The 16,165-nt window shown below is 38.0% G+C and overlaps 1 protein-coding gene across 5 annotated transcripts in view; it reads right to left on the bottom strand.

Annotated features, from left to right (window-relative positions):
- TMEM68 (transmembrane protein 68) overlaps positions 1-16,165 on the bottom strand; it is a 58,766-nt gene that overhangs the window by 39,706 nt on the left and 2,895 nt on the right. For all 5 annotated transcript variants that reach the window (XM_049858886.1, XM_049858890.1, XM_049858889.1 and 2 more), the window contains exons 2-3: positions 11,440-11,480; positions 10,471-10,864 (exon numbers count right to left, since the gene is read on the bottom strand). In XM_049858886.1, the coding sequence (XP_049714843.1) occupies positions 10,471-10,795 (325 nt within the window). In that variant the 5' untranslated portion in view covers positions 10,796-10,864; positions 11,440-11,480. The remainder of the gene's footprint in view (positions 1-10,470; positions 10,865-11,439; positions 11,481-16,165) is intronic.

Raw genomic sequence — 16,165 nt, 5'->3', positions numbered from 1 at the left:
TAGAATGGGAAAGGGGAACAGTGTTGACACATTGCATGGATTGCAGCCAATGTCACAAAACAATTGCTGTATGAATTTTTGAATGAAAAACTAATTTGTGCTGTAAACTTTCACCTAAAATAACTTAAAAAAAAAAAAGATGGACAGAATACATAGTCACTGTACTATTAGTTGAGGTTCAGGCATTTCAGGAGGTAGCACATGATCAAGAGCCGATGGTACTGAAGGAAGAAATCCAAGTTGCACTGAAGCCCAAAAACAAGACTCCAGGAATTGACAGAATACCAATTGAGATGTTGAAAAAATGGACACAACACTGGAAATGCTCTCTCGTCTATGCCAAGAAATTTGGAAGACAGGCTACCTGACTGACTGTATGGGAGAGATTCAAATTTGTGCCCATTCCAAAGAAAGGTGATACAACAGAATGCAAAAATTATGGAACAATATCAATAATATCACGTGCAAGTAAAATTTTGCTGAAGATAACTCAAATATGGTTGCAGCGGTATATCAACAGGAAACTGCCAGAATTCAGAAATGGACGTAGAACAAGGGATATCTTTGCTGATGTCAGATGGACCTTGGCTGAAAGCAGAGAATACCAGAAAAATGTTTACCTGTGTTTTACCGACTATGCAAAGGCATTCAACTGCGTGGATAACCAACTATGGATAACATTGCAAAGAACGGGAATTCCAGGACACTTAACTGTGCTCAGGAGGAACCTGTACATAGACCAAGAGGCAGTTATTTGAACAGAACAAGGGGATACTGCGTGATTAAAAATCAGGAAAGACGTGGGTCAGGGTTGTATATTTTCACCATACTTATTCAATCTGTATGTTAAGCAAATAATCTGAGAAACTGGGCTATATGAAGAAGAACGAAGCATCAGGATTGGAGGAATACTGATTAACAACCTGTGACATGCAGATGACACAACCTTGCCTGCTGAAAGTGAAGAGGGCTTAAAGCACTTACTGAGGAAGATAGCGGACTACAGCCTTCAGTATGGATTACACCTCAACAGAAAGAAAAAATTGTTCACAATTGGACCAATAAATGGTGAAAATATTGAAGTTGTCAGGATTTCATTTTGCTAGGATTCACAATCAATACCCATGGAAGCAGCAGTCAAGAAATCAAAGAAGGTATCAAATGTATTGCATTGGGCACATCTGCTGCAAAAGATTTCTTTTAGGTGTTAAAAAGCAAAGACTCCACTTTGAGGACTGAGGTGTGCCTGACCCAAGCCACGGTATTTTCAATTGCCTCACATGCATGAGAAAGCTGGACAACGAATACGGAAGGGCGGAGAAGAATCAATGTATTTGAATTATGGTGTTGGGGAAGAAAAGGGTCAATCATCTTGAAGGCGACAGGGTCATGGACTGTCGGGAACGAAGAAATCTGTCTTGGAAGAAGTACAACCAGAAGGCTCCTTAGAAGTTAGGATGCTGAGACTTCATCTTAAATACTCTGGACATGTTATCAGGAGGGGCCGCTCCCTGGAGAAGGACATCATGCTTGGTAAAGTAGAGGGTCAGCGAAAAAAGGAAGATGCTCAAGGAGATGGACTGACACGCTGGCTGAAGAACAGGCTCAAACACAGCAATGGTTGTGAGGATGGTACAGGACTGGACAGAGTTTTGTTTTACATAGGATCATCATGACTGGATGGCACCTAACAACAACAATATAACACAACCTACGGTAAAACTGAAGTGTGAGTCATAAAACAACGTATTAATTAAAAAATAGGAAAAATCCTTAACTAGTAAGTGACCCAATGCAAAATAAATCACCATTTTTAATGGTTAAATTCAAATAAAACCCCCTGCTGTTGAGTCAATTTCCACTCATAGCAACCCTATAACAAAGAAAAACCTGTCGCTGTCAAGTCAGTTCCAATTTATAGCGACCCTATAGGACAGGGTAAAACTGCTCACATAGGGTTTCCAAGGAGTGGCTGGTGAATCTGAGCACTAAACTTTTGGTTAGCTGCCAGCCTCTTAACCACTATGCCACCAGGGTCCTAAATACAAAATGATACTGTAATAATATCACAAACTCATTTACAAGCATAAGACTTCATATTTTATACTTAAATTACTCTTTAGAAATTCCTCCTTCTATTCATTTAAAACAAAAATGATATCACAGAATCTAACTGCTACATGTCAGGGAAAGATTATCAGAGATTTGAACTGGATGTCCACAAAACATCTACCCTATAGTACAATGATTTTAGAGACTCATGCCATTCCTTAGCTCTCCTTTCTGCCACTCTGTAAACCCTACTTCAAGTCACATAACCTAGAATAAAGAAGTCAGAAAGGAAAGAAAATGACAGGATGAAAAGGGTAGTAGAGATGGGGAGGGACAGGATCTCTGGAGCTTTCTACTAAGGTAACCCCAGTTCAAAGTTGGCTTCCTGGCTGCCACTTTTTTCTCCTCCACCAGCTACGGTGATTATGGCACTAATCATAAGATCTATCTTTCCTTCCCATCTCACCATTGCCAGCCATGCTTCAGTTGGCCCTGGTAAAAGGGAAAAAGCATGGATTCAGAAGTCAAGGGTGGATTTGACTCAAAGAAAAATGAAGGGTGGGAAAGAGAGAAGTCTGTAGTGGCTGTAGTGGAAAAGAAAGAAGTTCCTACAGCCTTAGTGCTCCAGATAGCAGAGCTGTCCTAAGCAAGCCTACCATTCATCTGTAAGAGACAGAAGTCCAGAATACAGAAATCTCAAACTATCTGTCTGTTTCTTCTCTTTAGTTTATCACTGTCTGATTTGCTAATAAACATTCAAATAATAATGAAGTCTTCAGTTTAAATTTAAAAATGAAAATTTGTTTTGAAAGTAGTCCATAATATCTTCACTAAACACATAATTAAGTGTGGTAACTGTGATTCTAGTGTTAAAGGAGTGAACTATTTGGTATTATCTCAAGTAGACTAAAAAGAATGTTTTATAAAATTAAATGTAATGGTATTTCAAGATTTAGTATGTTTCCACACTACAACATTTCTTTCTAATTACCTACTTTTAGTTCAAGTAACTCAGTTTACTTTAGGCTCTACAAAAGAACTGCTGCGGTGGACTGAAGTTACCAAAAGGATCAACTGTCCCAAGGGACAAATTTTCTGACTAATAAGAATACTCCTTTGAAAGATTCTACCCAGAATATTCCTGAGGTTCTCTCTAGCTTTCCAGAATATAAGAAAATTATGAAAAAATTGAATTATCTACATAATACCAAATCCATGAGTCCATGATTTCAAAGTACTTCCAACAAGAGCACCCAACCCTGCCCTTTCTTCAGCCACCCCTCTGCAGGACACGTCTTCCCTTTCTTCTCTCCAAGTAAGGGTACCACCTCCTCATTCTTGTACCAGTCTTCCTCAATTTTCTCACATACAGAACCCCCCACATTTGAGGGGCACACATGGTTGTATCTGGGGTGGGAAAAATTCAACTAATCAATCTAATCACTGGCCACAACTACAGTTCACCACAGCGCCACTAAACACGAAGCCCAAATATTATTGATCTGTGTCACTCTCAAAGCACAGATGTGGTCATACCACTCCCTGCTGAGAAAGCATCCCTGGATTTAAACGCTAGTCCAACATTTTCAAGCCTTTTATGATCCCAACTTGCAGGCACTGGACTGGACCATTAATAACTGTTATCTCATTTGGTTCTCACAAAAACCCTCCACAGATGAGGAAGCCTAAGTGAGAAGAGCCCATATAACCTACTCCAGTCATACAGCGGAGCCAGGATGCAAACCCACATCTAATTCCAAAGTCTATGCTCTTTCCCCACACCACACTTCCTATTACAGATATGGGGTCGCCATGAGTCTGGAATCAATTAGATGGCAACTAACAACAACAACACATCCTAACCTACATGAGTAGTTTTTAAAGACTGGTTGTAATCTTATTAGTGGATTGTGAAATCAATTTAGTCCATTATGAAATCACGTAGTAGGTTATGACCAACATTTTTCTTTTTATATAAAAGACAGTATAATAGAAAGAGTAGATCACATTAGAAAGAATATATACTTTTCATAAAACAGTGTGTATGTATATGCTGGATTGGAAAATGCATTTTTTCCTGAGGATAAGTCAAAAATGTGATAGCCTAAAACAATCTTGACTATAATAAGGACCTTGAACATAGGAGGTGTGTTGAATTAAACTTAATAATGATCACGGGGTAGAATATGCATCTTATGCCTTCCAAATGATCTGAGAAAGATGCTTTATAATTTTACTGAACACTCAGTATGTAACAGAAACTATGCTGAATACTTTACATGAAATTTCATTGTATCCTTATAACAGCCCATTTTACAGAATAGGAAATCTTTACAGTCGAGAAACTTGGCAGACGCCTCCTTACTACTGGTGATCAAAATTAACATCACTAGGAATAAAACGTATCAACATCATGAACCCGCTGATATAATGCACTCAAAAGGGCACATCATTTTTGTGGCATCCTTGCCAAAAATGCTTAACCTAGTATGCAAAACACAAGACCTAGAACGAGAGGTAGTCTACAAAATAACTGACCGGTACTATTCAAAAGTGTCGAGGTCATAAATGAACGGAAAAAACTAAAGAACTGTCACAGGTCGAAGGAGACTAAGGAGCCATGACAACTAAGTAAATGCAATATGGGATTCTGGAAAAAGGACATTAGTGGAAAAACAGGTAAATTTTTAATAAGACCTACAGCTTAATTGGAAACCCTGGTGGGATAGTGGTTAAGTGCTATGGCTGCTAACCAAGAGGTCGGCAGTTTGAATCCACCAGGCGCTCCTTGGGAACTCCATGGTGCAGTTCTACTCTGTCCTATAGGGTCACTATGAGTCAGAATCGACTCGACGGCAGTGGGTAATAGTGGGTAACAGTTTAATTAATAATATTGTGCCACTGTTAATTTGATCACTGCACTATCGTTATTATGTAAGGTGTTAACATCAGGGGAAGCTGGGTGAAGGGTACACGGGGACTCTACTATTTTTGCAACTATAATTTGAAATTTTTGTCAAAATCATAAAGTTTAAAACAGTCAGAGTAAAGAGAAAAAAGTTAAGTAACTTTCCCAAAGTCACCCAGTCAACTCAGTAGAGTCTGGTTTTGAACTTCTGAAGAGTCCTTCACTGTGTGAAAGACAAACAGGTGAAAGGAAGTGCTTATCCCACTGGAGGAGAAAGAGCAACTTTCTTGACTTAATTTTCCATAAAAACTTTGCTACATGTGGTTTAATCTGCAGAACACTTTTAATGAATAAAATGTGTCCATTTCTAGAAATAATAAAATATGAAGTCAAAGAAAATTAAAGTTTGTGCTACTGTGGCCTATTGTTTTAAAAAAATCACTAATTCATAAATACGATAAACCATATCATCAGCCTACCTAATTAATCAAACCATTTCACTTTTCCAAAATTTTGTTGCTAAAAAAAAAAAAGTTTTTTTTTAAATTAATTGAACTAGTTATGAACTGAACATTATAAAACAAAAACAAAAGCCACAGTCACACACACTCATGCACACAATAAAAAGATAAACACTAAAATTCCCAGAGTATTCCTGATTTTCCTGAAGCGAAAGCTGTGTCATCATTACTCTTACAGTTGTGCTAAAACACATAGTTTTTAATTTTCTCAAAAACATCCAGATATCTTGCCCAGGAATCTCTCTCACCATTAATTTTCAGGGGAAATCATTAAATATTAAGAATCCAGCTTTTTAAAGAGTCATTCATATTTTCTATGAATAATTTTTTTTTTAAAAACAAGTAAATTAACAGCTTAAAAACTGTGAGCAACATGAAAGCAGGAACTTCACAGACCCATTGCCAAGCAACCTAGAAATGTGGTATTTAAGAAACATCAAATTAATATTTCTTGAAGATGCAGTATAGGCATTATATTGCCCAGCACATGAGAAGCACCAGAGATTTTTGAAAAATCACATAGAACACTTATATTACACAAGCATACAGGTAAAATTTAACTCATATTTTACTTTAAAACAGAAAACATTGGATAGAATTTTGCACAAAAATATTTACTCCTTAAAACAGTAAAAATTTATAGATTGAATACTCAACAATATTTTTTTAAGTGCTACAGCTGCTAACCAAAGGGTCAGCAATTCGAATCCACCAGGCGCTCCTTGAAAACTCTATGGGGCAGTTCTACTCTGTCCTATAGGGTCACTATGAGTCGGAATCAACTCGACGGCACTGGGTTTGGTTTTTTGGGGTTTATTCAATAATAATGAACTGATTAGTTATATGACTTATAGAATTTCATGTAGTCATTAAAAGTTATATTTTTGAAGAATGGTTAATGACATGAAAAATACTCGTCTGTTGATTGATACACATACATACAAACATGAATAACAACTGATAAAATTTTGACAGAGGTCGTTTGCATGGTAAATTTTGGGCAATTTTTTTTCTTCTTTATATCTATACTCCTGCATTTGCCACATTTTTTATAATGAGCATTATTATTATTAAAAACGAATCTCTTAGCCCCTGGATACGCTTTCAGCTCAGTAATGAGGTCAGTCCTGAAGTTCACCCCTGTAGCCAAAGATTGAACAGGCCCATCGAATAAAACAAGACTAGAGGGGCACACCAGCCCTGGGGCAGGGGCTGGAATGTACGAGGGAACAGGACAGCTGGTAAAAGGGAACCCAGGGTTGAGAAGGGAGAGTGTTGACGTGTCATGGGGTTGTTAACCAATGTCATACAACAACGTGTGTAATAAGTTTTTGATGAGAAGCTAGTTTGTTCTGTAAACCATCATCTAAAGTTCAATTTTAAAAAAAGAATTCCTTAAAGATTTTTTAAAAAGCATGAATTAAAATTCAGTGTTGACACCAACACAAAATCCAAATAAGCACACAAATGCCTTTTTATATGCATCACTGAGCAACAGGGTAAAGAAAACCACTTTTTTTTAAAATTTAAACTTAGAATAAGGATTAAACTTACCCAATTTAATGTTATTAAGCTATAATAAAAAGCATTAAAATGGGCTAAAAACTATGTTATTTTACTTCCTCTGAGCCATAAGTACATGTTTTAAAATGTCAAAATAAGCTTAGCACTTGCATTTGGATAAACCATGTCTCCTGAAATATAAATTTGAATTCCTTACAATATATATTTCCCTGGAATACAAGAGATGTGTGTGAGTGAGGGGAATATATATTCCCAACGAGTTTATAAAAGGCACCACTGAGTTTCTGTATCACTGTTTTAAGACAATGAACACAACTCTTCACACGGATGCAGTTATGCAGACGTAAAGATACGGGATACTGAGGTATGATCTGCCTCCTGTAAAATAACCACGAAAAGGTAGGAGAGCTGTACTGACTGGCAAGAGCTGAAGTATTAGTAAGTAAATACTGAGAAATCAGTACATCAAAGGCATATGGTTTCTTTTCACAAACCTGTTGAATACACTATATTTGGCCCTGAATCCTTAGCCTGGGACAGACCTATCGAAAGACACGAATCACAAAAAAGCACAGGCTTTAGAGCTGGAATGCCTGAGGTTGAATACTGGATGTTTCCTCGCGTGCCTCAGGCAAATAACAACTTCTCTGTGCCTCAGTTTTCTCATGGGTAAAATGGTGATAATACATAGAGCCTATAACGTTAAGAGGTTTAAAGGAATTAATGTGTATCATGCATTTGACAATATGTGGCACAACAAGTACTCAAAAAAGATTTATAATTATATAATATGTATGTACATAGTATTACAATGCATTAAATGTAGTATTAAAATGTATTATGATGACATGTGCAAAAAGCTGGAGATAGAAAATCAAAAGGGAAGAACACATTCACCATTTTTCAAGCTGAAAGAACCGAAGAAAAAATTCAAGCCTTGAGTTGCAATACCAAAAGATTCTACGGGAAAAATATTAAATGATACAGAAAGCATCAAAAGAAGATAGAAGGAATACACTGAGTCACTATACCAAAAAGAACTGGTCAACGTTCAACCATTTCAGGAGGTAACACATGATCAGGAACCAATGGTACTGAAGGAAGAAGTTCAAGCTGTACTGAAGGCACTGGTGAAAAACAAAACTCCAGGGAATTGATGGAATACCACTGAGATGTTTCAACAAACAGATGCAGCAGTGGAAGTGGTCACTCGTCTATGCCAAGAAATTTGGAAGACAGCTACCTGGCCAACTGACTGGAAGAGATCCATATTTATGCCTATTGCCAAGAAAGGTGATCCAACCGAATGTGGAAATTATCAAACAATTACATTCATATCACATGCAAGCAAAATTGTACTGAAGATCCTTCAAAAGCAGCTGCAGCAGTATATCCACAGGGGACTGCCAGAAATTCAAGCTGGATTTAGAGGAGGATGTGGAACCAGGGATGTCATTGCTGATGTCAGATGGATCCTGGCTGAAAGCAGAGAACACCAGAAGGATGCTTACCTGTCTTTTATGGACTATGCAAAGGCATTCGATGGTGTGGATCATAACAAATTATGGAGAACACTGCAGAGAATGGGAACTCTGGAACACTTAATTGTGCTCATGAGGAATCTGTACGTACATCAATAAGCAGTCGTTCAAACAGAACAAGGGGATACTGCATCATTTAAAGTCAGGAAAGGTGTGCATCAGGGTTGTAACCTTTCACCATACCTATTCAATCTGTAGGCTGAGCAAATAATCCAAGAAGCTGGACTACATGAAGAAGAACGGAGCATCAGGATTGGAGGAAGACTCACTAACAACCTGTGTTATGCAGATGACACAATCTTGCTTGCTGAAAGTGAAGAGGACTTGCAACACTTACTGATGAAGGTCAAAGACCACAGCCTTCAGTATGGATTGTACCTCAACATAAAGAAGACAAAAATCCTCACAGCTAGACCAATAAGCAACATCATGATAAACAGAGAAAAGATCGAGATTGTTAAGGATTTCATTTTACTTGGATCCACAATCAACACCCATGGAGGCTGCAGTCAAGAAATCAAAAGACACACTGCACTGGGCAAATCGGCTGCAAAAGATCTCTTGAAAGTGTTGAAAAGCAAAGATGTCACCTTGAGGACTAAGCTGCGCCTGACCCAAGCCCTGGTGTTTTCAATAGCCTCAGATGCATGCGAAAGCTGGACACTGAATAAGGAAGACTGAAGAACTGATGCCTTTGAATTGTGGTGCTGACAAAGAATACTGGATATACTACGGACTGCCAAAAGAACAAACACATCTGTCCCGGAAACACAACCAGAATGCTCCTTAGAAGCAAGAATAGCGAGATTATGTCTCCTGTACTTTGGACACGTTATCAGGAGGGATCAGTCCCTGGAGGACACCATGCTTGGTAAAGTAGAGAGTAAGCAAAGGAGACGAAGGCCTTCAATGAGATGGACTGACACAGTGGCTGCAACAGTGGGCTCACGCATAGCAACAACTGTAAGAATGGCGCAGGACTGCGCAGTGTTTCGTTCTGTTGTGCATGGGGTCGCTATGAGTTGACTCAATGGCACCTAACAACCACAATAGCAGTATTAAAATGACAACATGTTCACCTAATAAGTGTGTCACTGATGGTTTTGGTAATGGCAACCTTATTCTTCAGTGACATAAATCCTTAGCTATCCATTTTAAAACCTGTGCTTCCTTCCATGTCCTTCTGTGGAACTACTTTGCTCCTCAACAACACAATACAAAGTACATCTTTGTTAATGCTTATCGAATCCTCTGTATTTGTGTGTAGTTTAAAAACAAAAGACCAAAGATAAGGTATCAGCAGAGTATTAACGTGAAAACTGGTAGAGAAAAACACCAAGTCATGAAAATAGGCCACTAGAGGGCAATTTTAGTGATGGTCAAAGAACCGCACTTCTCAAGTAATAAAGGCAAGAAAGAATATACTGGACGAACTTACTGCCATCTCATTCATTCAGAAAGACATAATGACTTCTAGAATGAATCAAACAGAAAAAAGGTAAATTTTGGTGTGCAAATTATAATTAATATTTCATTTTTTAAAAATATATTACACTGGGAAAGTCAAACTTATTGTGAATATGTTAGATGCTAAATGATGAAAGCATTTCAAAAGTTTTCTATAATACTTGAAGTGATTATTCTCTTAGTCTTGTAGATGTTTTAAATTATTATATTTTACGTTATTGCCATAGTTTGCCCTGCTGTGTGCTTCTTTCTTTAATGGAAACTAACATGCTTGGAAAAAATAACTTTAAGAAAGACACATATATGTATATCACGTGTGCAAATAAATGAAAGGAAATGAACCAATCCCTTCCATTATATTTTCTGGTATCTTCTCAGTCAATAAAACAGAACGATGACAGAGTCCCAGTGCCATATGCATACATAGCAACGCGGAGATCAAAGTTTTCTTGCTTACCGTGCCAAACCGCCGCATGTCCATCCCACAGAGTTGCCACGGTTTTCCTTGCACCATCCCATAAATTATGAGAGTAAGCTTCTTTTAATACATTCTTCCTCTTATAAATGTGTAAGAAAATAATTGTAAGGTAGAGAAGAAAGATAGTAAAGTAAGGCAGTATTAGAAGTATTAGTGGTGTGAAAACCCACAGGAGATAGTTTACAAAATTCAAATAGTCCTCCAGTTGCTCCACACCAAACCACTCTTCAAGTATGTGAATCAGACAAATCATATAGGGCACAGAGTCCTGTCCCACAGCACAGGTTTGATTTCTGTCTATCATTTTTCTTCAGGCAAAAATGATAAATTCAGTTTCTTTCTTCATTGTCATAGCAGCTCTTTAATCTTGCCACTACAAGGGAAAAATAATCCTATGTTATTTTCTTCACAGCAAAAAATTTAAATATTTTGCTTTGCATAAATACTAACAGTCATTTCTTAATACCAAAATGAGTAGATTGTTAACAGTTATCTTTACCGCAGATTTAAACATGACAATTATAAACTTTCATCCATTCTCTCGAGTTTAGCTTTCAAATAATTTGTAAGCTATAATTTTGAAGGGGAAAACAAAGCTAATGAAGAATGAAATTTCAGATCGATTTTAATAAATTGACTCATATCTTAAAGTGGACCATGTTGGACACACATATCTTAAGCTGGGTTATATTAAGACAACTGTTCTTCACAAAATAAAAACATCAATATCTAATTCAATAAGAGTAACACAATTCTTTAGGAAATGATATTCTTTTTTGGATATGTCTTTTATAGAAAAGCTGTTGGTTCTTTTGAAACTGACATCACACAATAATAAAAATTTATCAGCATTATTTTTATTTTAAAGTCATTACACATTCTCCTAAATCACAGATGATTGGAAATGCAGTTGTACAGCTCACTCTCTAAAACGGCAGCTTGACTTACCAGAAATTAGATATCTTGTCCCAGGCTTCAATGTATGTATTCTGAAAAGCATAGCATACAAAAGAAGAAACATATGATTAAAAAAATGATCATTAATATCCAGGGTTAGAATTTCCATAAATTGCAAGAGACATTCACAACTGTCTGGCAAATATAATTACAGCCTCACATTAGCACATCACGATTAAAAATTATACTCATGCTAGCATCTGGGGTCTTAAAAGCCTGTGAACAGCTATCTAAGATACTCCACTAGTCTCAACCCTTTGGGAGCAAAAGAGAATAAAGAAAAGTAACCATACAAGGGAAAAATTAGTCCAAAGGACTAATGGACCACAACTACCACGGCCTCCACCAGACTGAGTCCAGTAAAACTAGATGGTGCCCGGCTACTACCACCGACTGCTCTGATAGGGATCACAATAGAGGGTCCCAGACAGAGCTGGAAAAAACGTAGAACAAAATTCTAACTCATAAAAAAAGTCCAGACTTACTGGCCTGATACAGACTGGAGAAGCCCTGATAATACAGCCCCTGGACACCCTTTTAGCTCAGTAAGGAACTCACTCCAGAGGTTCACCCTTTAGCCAAAGATTACACAGGCCCATAAAACAAAACAAGACTAAAGGGGCACACCAGACCAAGGGCAAGAATTAGAAGGGAGGCGGGGACAGGAAAGCTGGTAATAGGGAACTGGAAGTCAAGAAGGGAGAGCGTTGACGTGTCGTGGGGTTGTTAACCAATGTCACAAAACAACGTGTGTACTAACTGTTTAATCAGAAACTAGTTTGTTCTGTAAACCTTCATCTAAAGTACAAAAAAAATTAAATATTAAAAAAATTATACTCATGCTACCACTGCATTAGTGAGAACACGTCTACACATTGCCTACTGCTGTTGTTAGCTGCCATTGAGATGGCCTCCAACTCACAGCAACCCCATGCACATGGGAATTGGGCTGTTGTGATCCACTGACTGATTTTTGGAAGTAGATGGCCAGGCCTTTCTTCCTATCATCTCAGTCCGGAAGCTCTGGTGAAATCTGCTCAGTAGCATAGCAACACACAAGGCTCTGGTGACAGACAGGTTGTGGCTGCACATCAGGGACACTGGCTGGGAACTGAACTCAGGTCTCCTGGGTATGTGTGCCACTATACAAACTACTGCTTGAAGTTCAATGATACAATTATGTTAGCACTCATGATCATGTTTTCCTACATAAGATTTCCCTCTTCCATCATATTTTACCTGGTTCTGATTCCATGCTTAGAGATTTTTTTTATCATTATCCCATACTATATAATCTTAATGAAAATCATCTCAAATCCTTTGTGACAGAAAATGAATAAACAGAGAAGGAGGGGGAAAGACAGACACATAAGATACAACTATATGTTGTCTTTATGCTAAGACCATCTTGCAGCTGACTTACTAGGAGGGCATACACTTTGAATTGTTCTTCCAAGGATGGAGGATTTAGATTAACCACCTTGTAACCAATGGCATTTACCTGTGAGAGATCTGGGCATGTTATGGTAACACAAGGTGAATGAACACAGCACACACCAAGATACAAAAGCACAACCTGAAATTTATGTACATATTATTATCAATCCACCTAAAGAGTGAATCACTAAAATTATAATTTAACAGTGTTTGATCATTTATAATGCAACACAGCAAAAATGTAATACTTTTAAAAGTGAGTGCTTTTCCCAGTAGAATGGCTGTAATCCAGAATACAGAAAATACCAAGTGCTGATGAGGATACAGAGAGACTGAGACTTCCGTGCGCTGCTGGTGGGAGCGCAAAATGGTGCAGCTGCTGTGGAAAACAATTTGGCAGTTCCTTAAAAATTTAAACACAGAGTTACCACGTGACCCAGCAATTCTACTTCAAGGTATACACCCAAGAGAAATGAAAACACACTGTCATGCAAAAATTGGTACATGAAGATTCTCAGCAGCATTATTCACAACAGTCAAAAACAGAAACCACCCAGTACCCATCACTGACAGGCAGATACACAAAATGTGGTGTACACACACAGTGGAACACTATTCAGCCATAAAGGCAAAAAGTTCTGCCGCATGCTATGACATGGACGAATCTTAAAAACATTACATTAAGTGAAATAAGTCAGACACAAAAGGCCACGTAATGTATGACTCCATTTACAGCAACACTCTGAATAAGCTAATCCATACAGACATAAATTAATGGTTGCCAAGGGTCAGGGGAGCTGGGAGTGGAGAGTGACGGCTAATGGGTATAGAGGTGCCTTTCTGGGAAGACAAAAATTTTCTGGAATTAGATAGTGATGGTTGTTCAACCTTGTGATTATATTAAAAACCACTGAAGTGTATACTTTAGAATGGTAAACATTACAGTATTTGAATTACGTTTCACTAAAAAAGCTTTTAAATACTGTTAATAAACTAACAAAATTTATGGTAACCTCCCAAACAGTTAAAAGGAGCCTTTCCTAGTTCTAAAAGCCAATCGACATTTTAATGATCTGATCCTCACCACTTGATACAACTGGCCACAGTAATCTAGCCTCATTTCCAATTTCTAATTGTTGTTAAAAAAAAAAAAAAAAATTTTTTTTTTTTTTTTTAGGTGCTGTCAAATCAATTCTGACTCACAGTGACCGTGTGTCCAACAGAACGAAACACTGGCCAGTTCTGTAACATCTTCACAATTTTTTTTATGTATGAGCCCATTCTTGGAGCCACTGTGTCCATCCATCTCATTAAGAGTCTTCCTCCTTTCGTTTACCCTCAGCTTTATCAAGCATGATGTCCTTCTCCAGGGACTAGTTCCTCTTGATAACGTGTCCAAAGTACTTCAGACGAAGTCTCACTACCCTCGCTTCTAAGGAGCATTCTGGCTGTACTTCTTCCAAGACAGATTTGTTTGTTCTTCTGGCTGTTCATGGTATGCTCAATATTGCTGACCAACACCATAATTCAAATGCATCAATTCTTCTTTGGTCTTCCTTATTCACTGTCCAGCTTTCTCATCCATATGAGACAAGTGAAAATACCAATGGCTTGGGTCAGGTGCACCTTAAGGCCTCAAAGTGACATCTTTCTTTTTAACACTTTGAAGAGGTCTTTTGCAGCAAATTTGCACAGTGCAATACATTGTTTGATTTCTTGACTGCTGCTTCCATGGGCACTGATTGTGGATCCAAGTAAAATGAAATCCTTGACAGCTTCAATCTTTTCTCCATTTATCATGACGCTGCTCATTGGTTCACTTGTCAGGATTTCTGTTTTCTTTAGGTTGAGGTGTAATCCATATTAAAGACTGTAGTCTTTGATCTTCATCAGTAACTGCTTCAAGTCCTCTTCACTTTCAGCAAGCAAGCTTGTATCATCTGCATGTCACAGGTTGTTAAAGGGTTTTCCTACAATCCTGATATCGTGTTCTTCTTCATATACTCCAGTGTCTCAGATTATGCGCTCAGCATACAGACTGATTAAGTATGGTGGAAGGATACAACACTGACAAACACCTTTCTTGATTTTAAATCACGCAGTAGTCCCTTGTTCTGCTCGAACAACTGCTTCTTGGTCTATGTATGGATTCTGCATGAGCACAATTAACTGTTCCAGAATTCCAATTCTGTGTGACATTATCCATGACTATGCCCTTGCATAGTCAATAAAACACAGGTAAACATCTTTCTCTTATTCTCTGCTCTCAGCCAAAATCCATCTGACATCAGCAATGACATCCCTCATTCCATGTTTTCTTCTGAATGCATCACGAATTCCAGGCAGTTCCCTGTCAATATACTGCTGCACCCGTTTCTGAATTATCTTCAGCATAATTTGACTTGCATGTGATATTAACGATATTGCTCAACAATTTCTGCGTTCCTTTGGATAACCTTTCTTTGCGATGGGCACGAAAATGGATCTCTTCCAGTCAGTGGGCTGACCCGTAATTGAAAATTACCGGTAATTGTAATGCAAAAGTTGGAAACAAAGAGGGAGGATCCGTAGTTGGAAAGTATGGCCTTGGTGACAGAAACAACTCCACAGAGAATTTTGCAAGACTAACGACTCATTCACTGGAATACCTTTTTTCAACAACAAAACCGGCAACTATACACGTAGACTTTGCTGGATGGAATACGCAGGAATCAAACTGACTGCATGTGTGGAAAGAGACGATGGATAAGCTCAGCATCATCAGTCAGAACAAGGTCAGGGGCTGACTACAGAACGGACCATCAATTGCTCATATGCTAGTTCAAGCTAAAGAAAATTAAAACAAGTCCACAAAAGCCAAAGTGCAACCTTGTGTATATCCCACCTGCATTTAGAGACCATCTCAATGAAGATTTACTGAGCCACTGCGTAACATACTATGTATCAAGCATTTTCCAAACACAGCAGTAAATAAAAATCCATGACCTCACGCGGCTCACGTTCTAGAAGGGGAAGACCGACAATAAACAAAGAAACGAGTAAATATATACTACGTGGAAAGACAGAAACTATGGGGAAAGATAAACAGCAGGGGGCATGTCCTTGACCAGGCAAGAAAGGAAATGTTACAGTGTACACAAAAGCGGGTGGTCCAAAGAAGACCTACATCACTGGGTCATTCATTCATTCATTCAACATATTTACTGAGCAAACACTTTATGCCAGACACTATTCTAGGCACTGGGATATTTGGTAAGCAAAACAGGCTGTTAAGTTTAAA

Source organism: Elephas maximus, chromosome 19, assembly GCF_024166365.1.
Source record: "Elephas maximus indicus isolate mEleMax1 chromosome 19, mEleMax1 primary haplotype, whole genome shotgun sequence".
Lineage (NCBI taxonomy): Eukaryota > Metazoa > Chordata > Mammalia > Proboscidea > Elephantidae > Elephas > Elephas maximus.
This window is presented reverse-complemented; position numbering and strand designations above follow the sequence as displayed.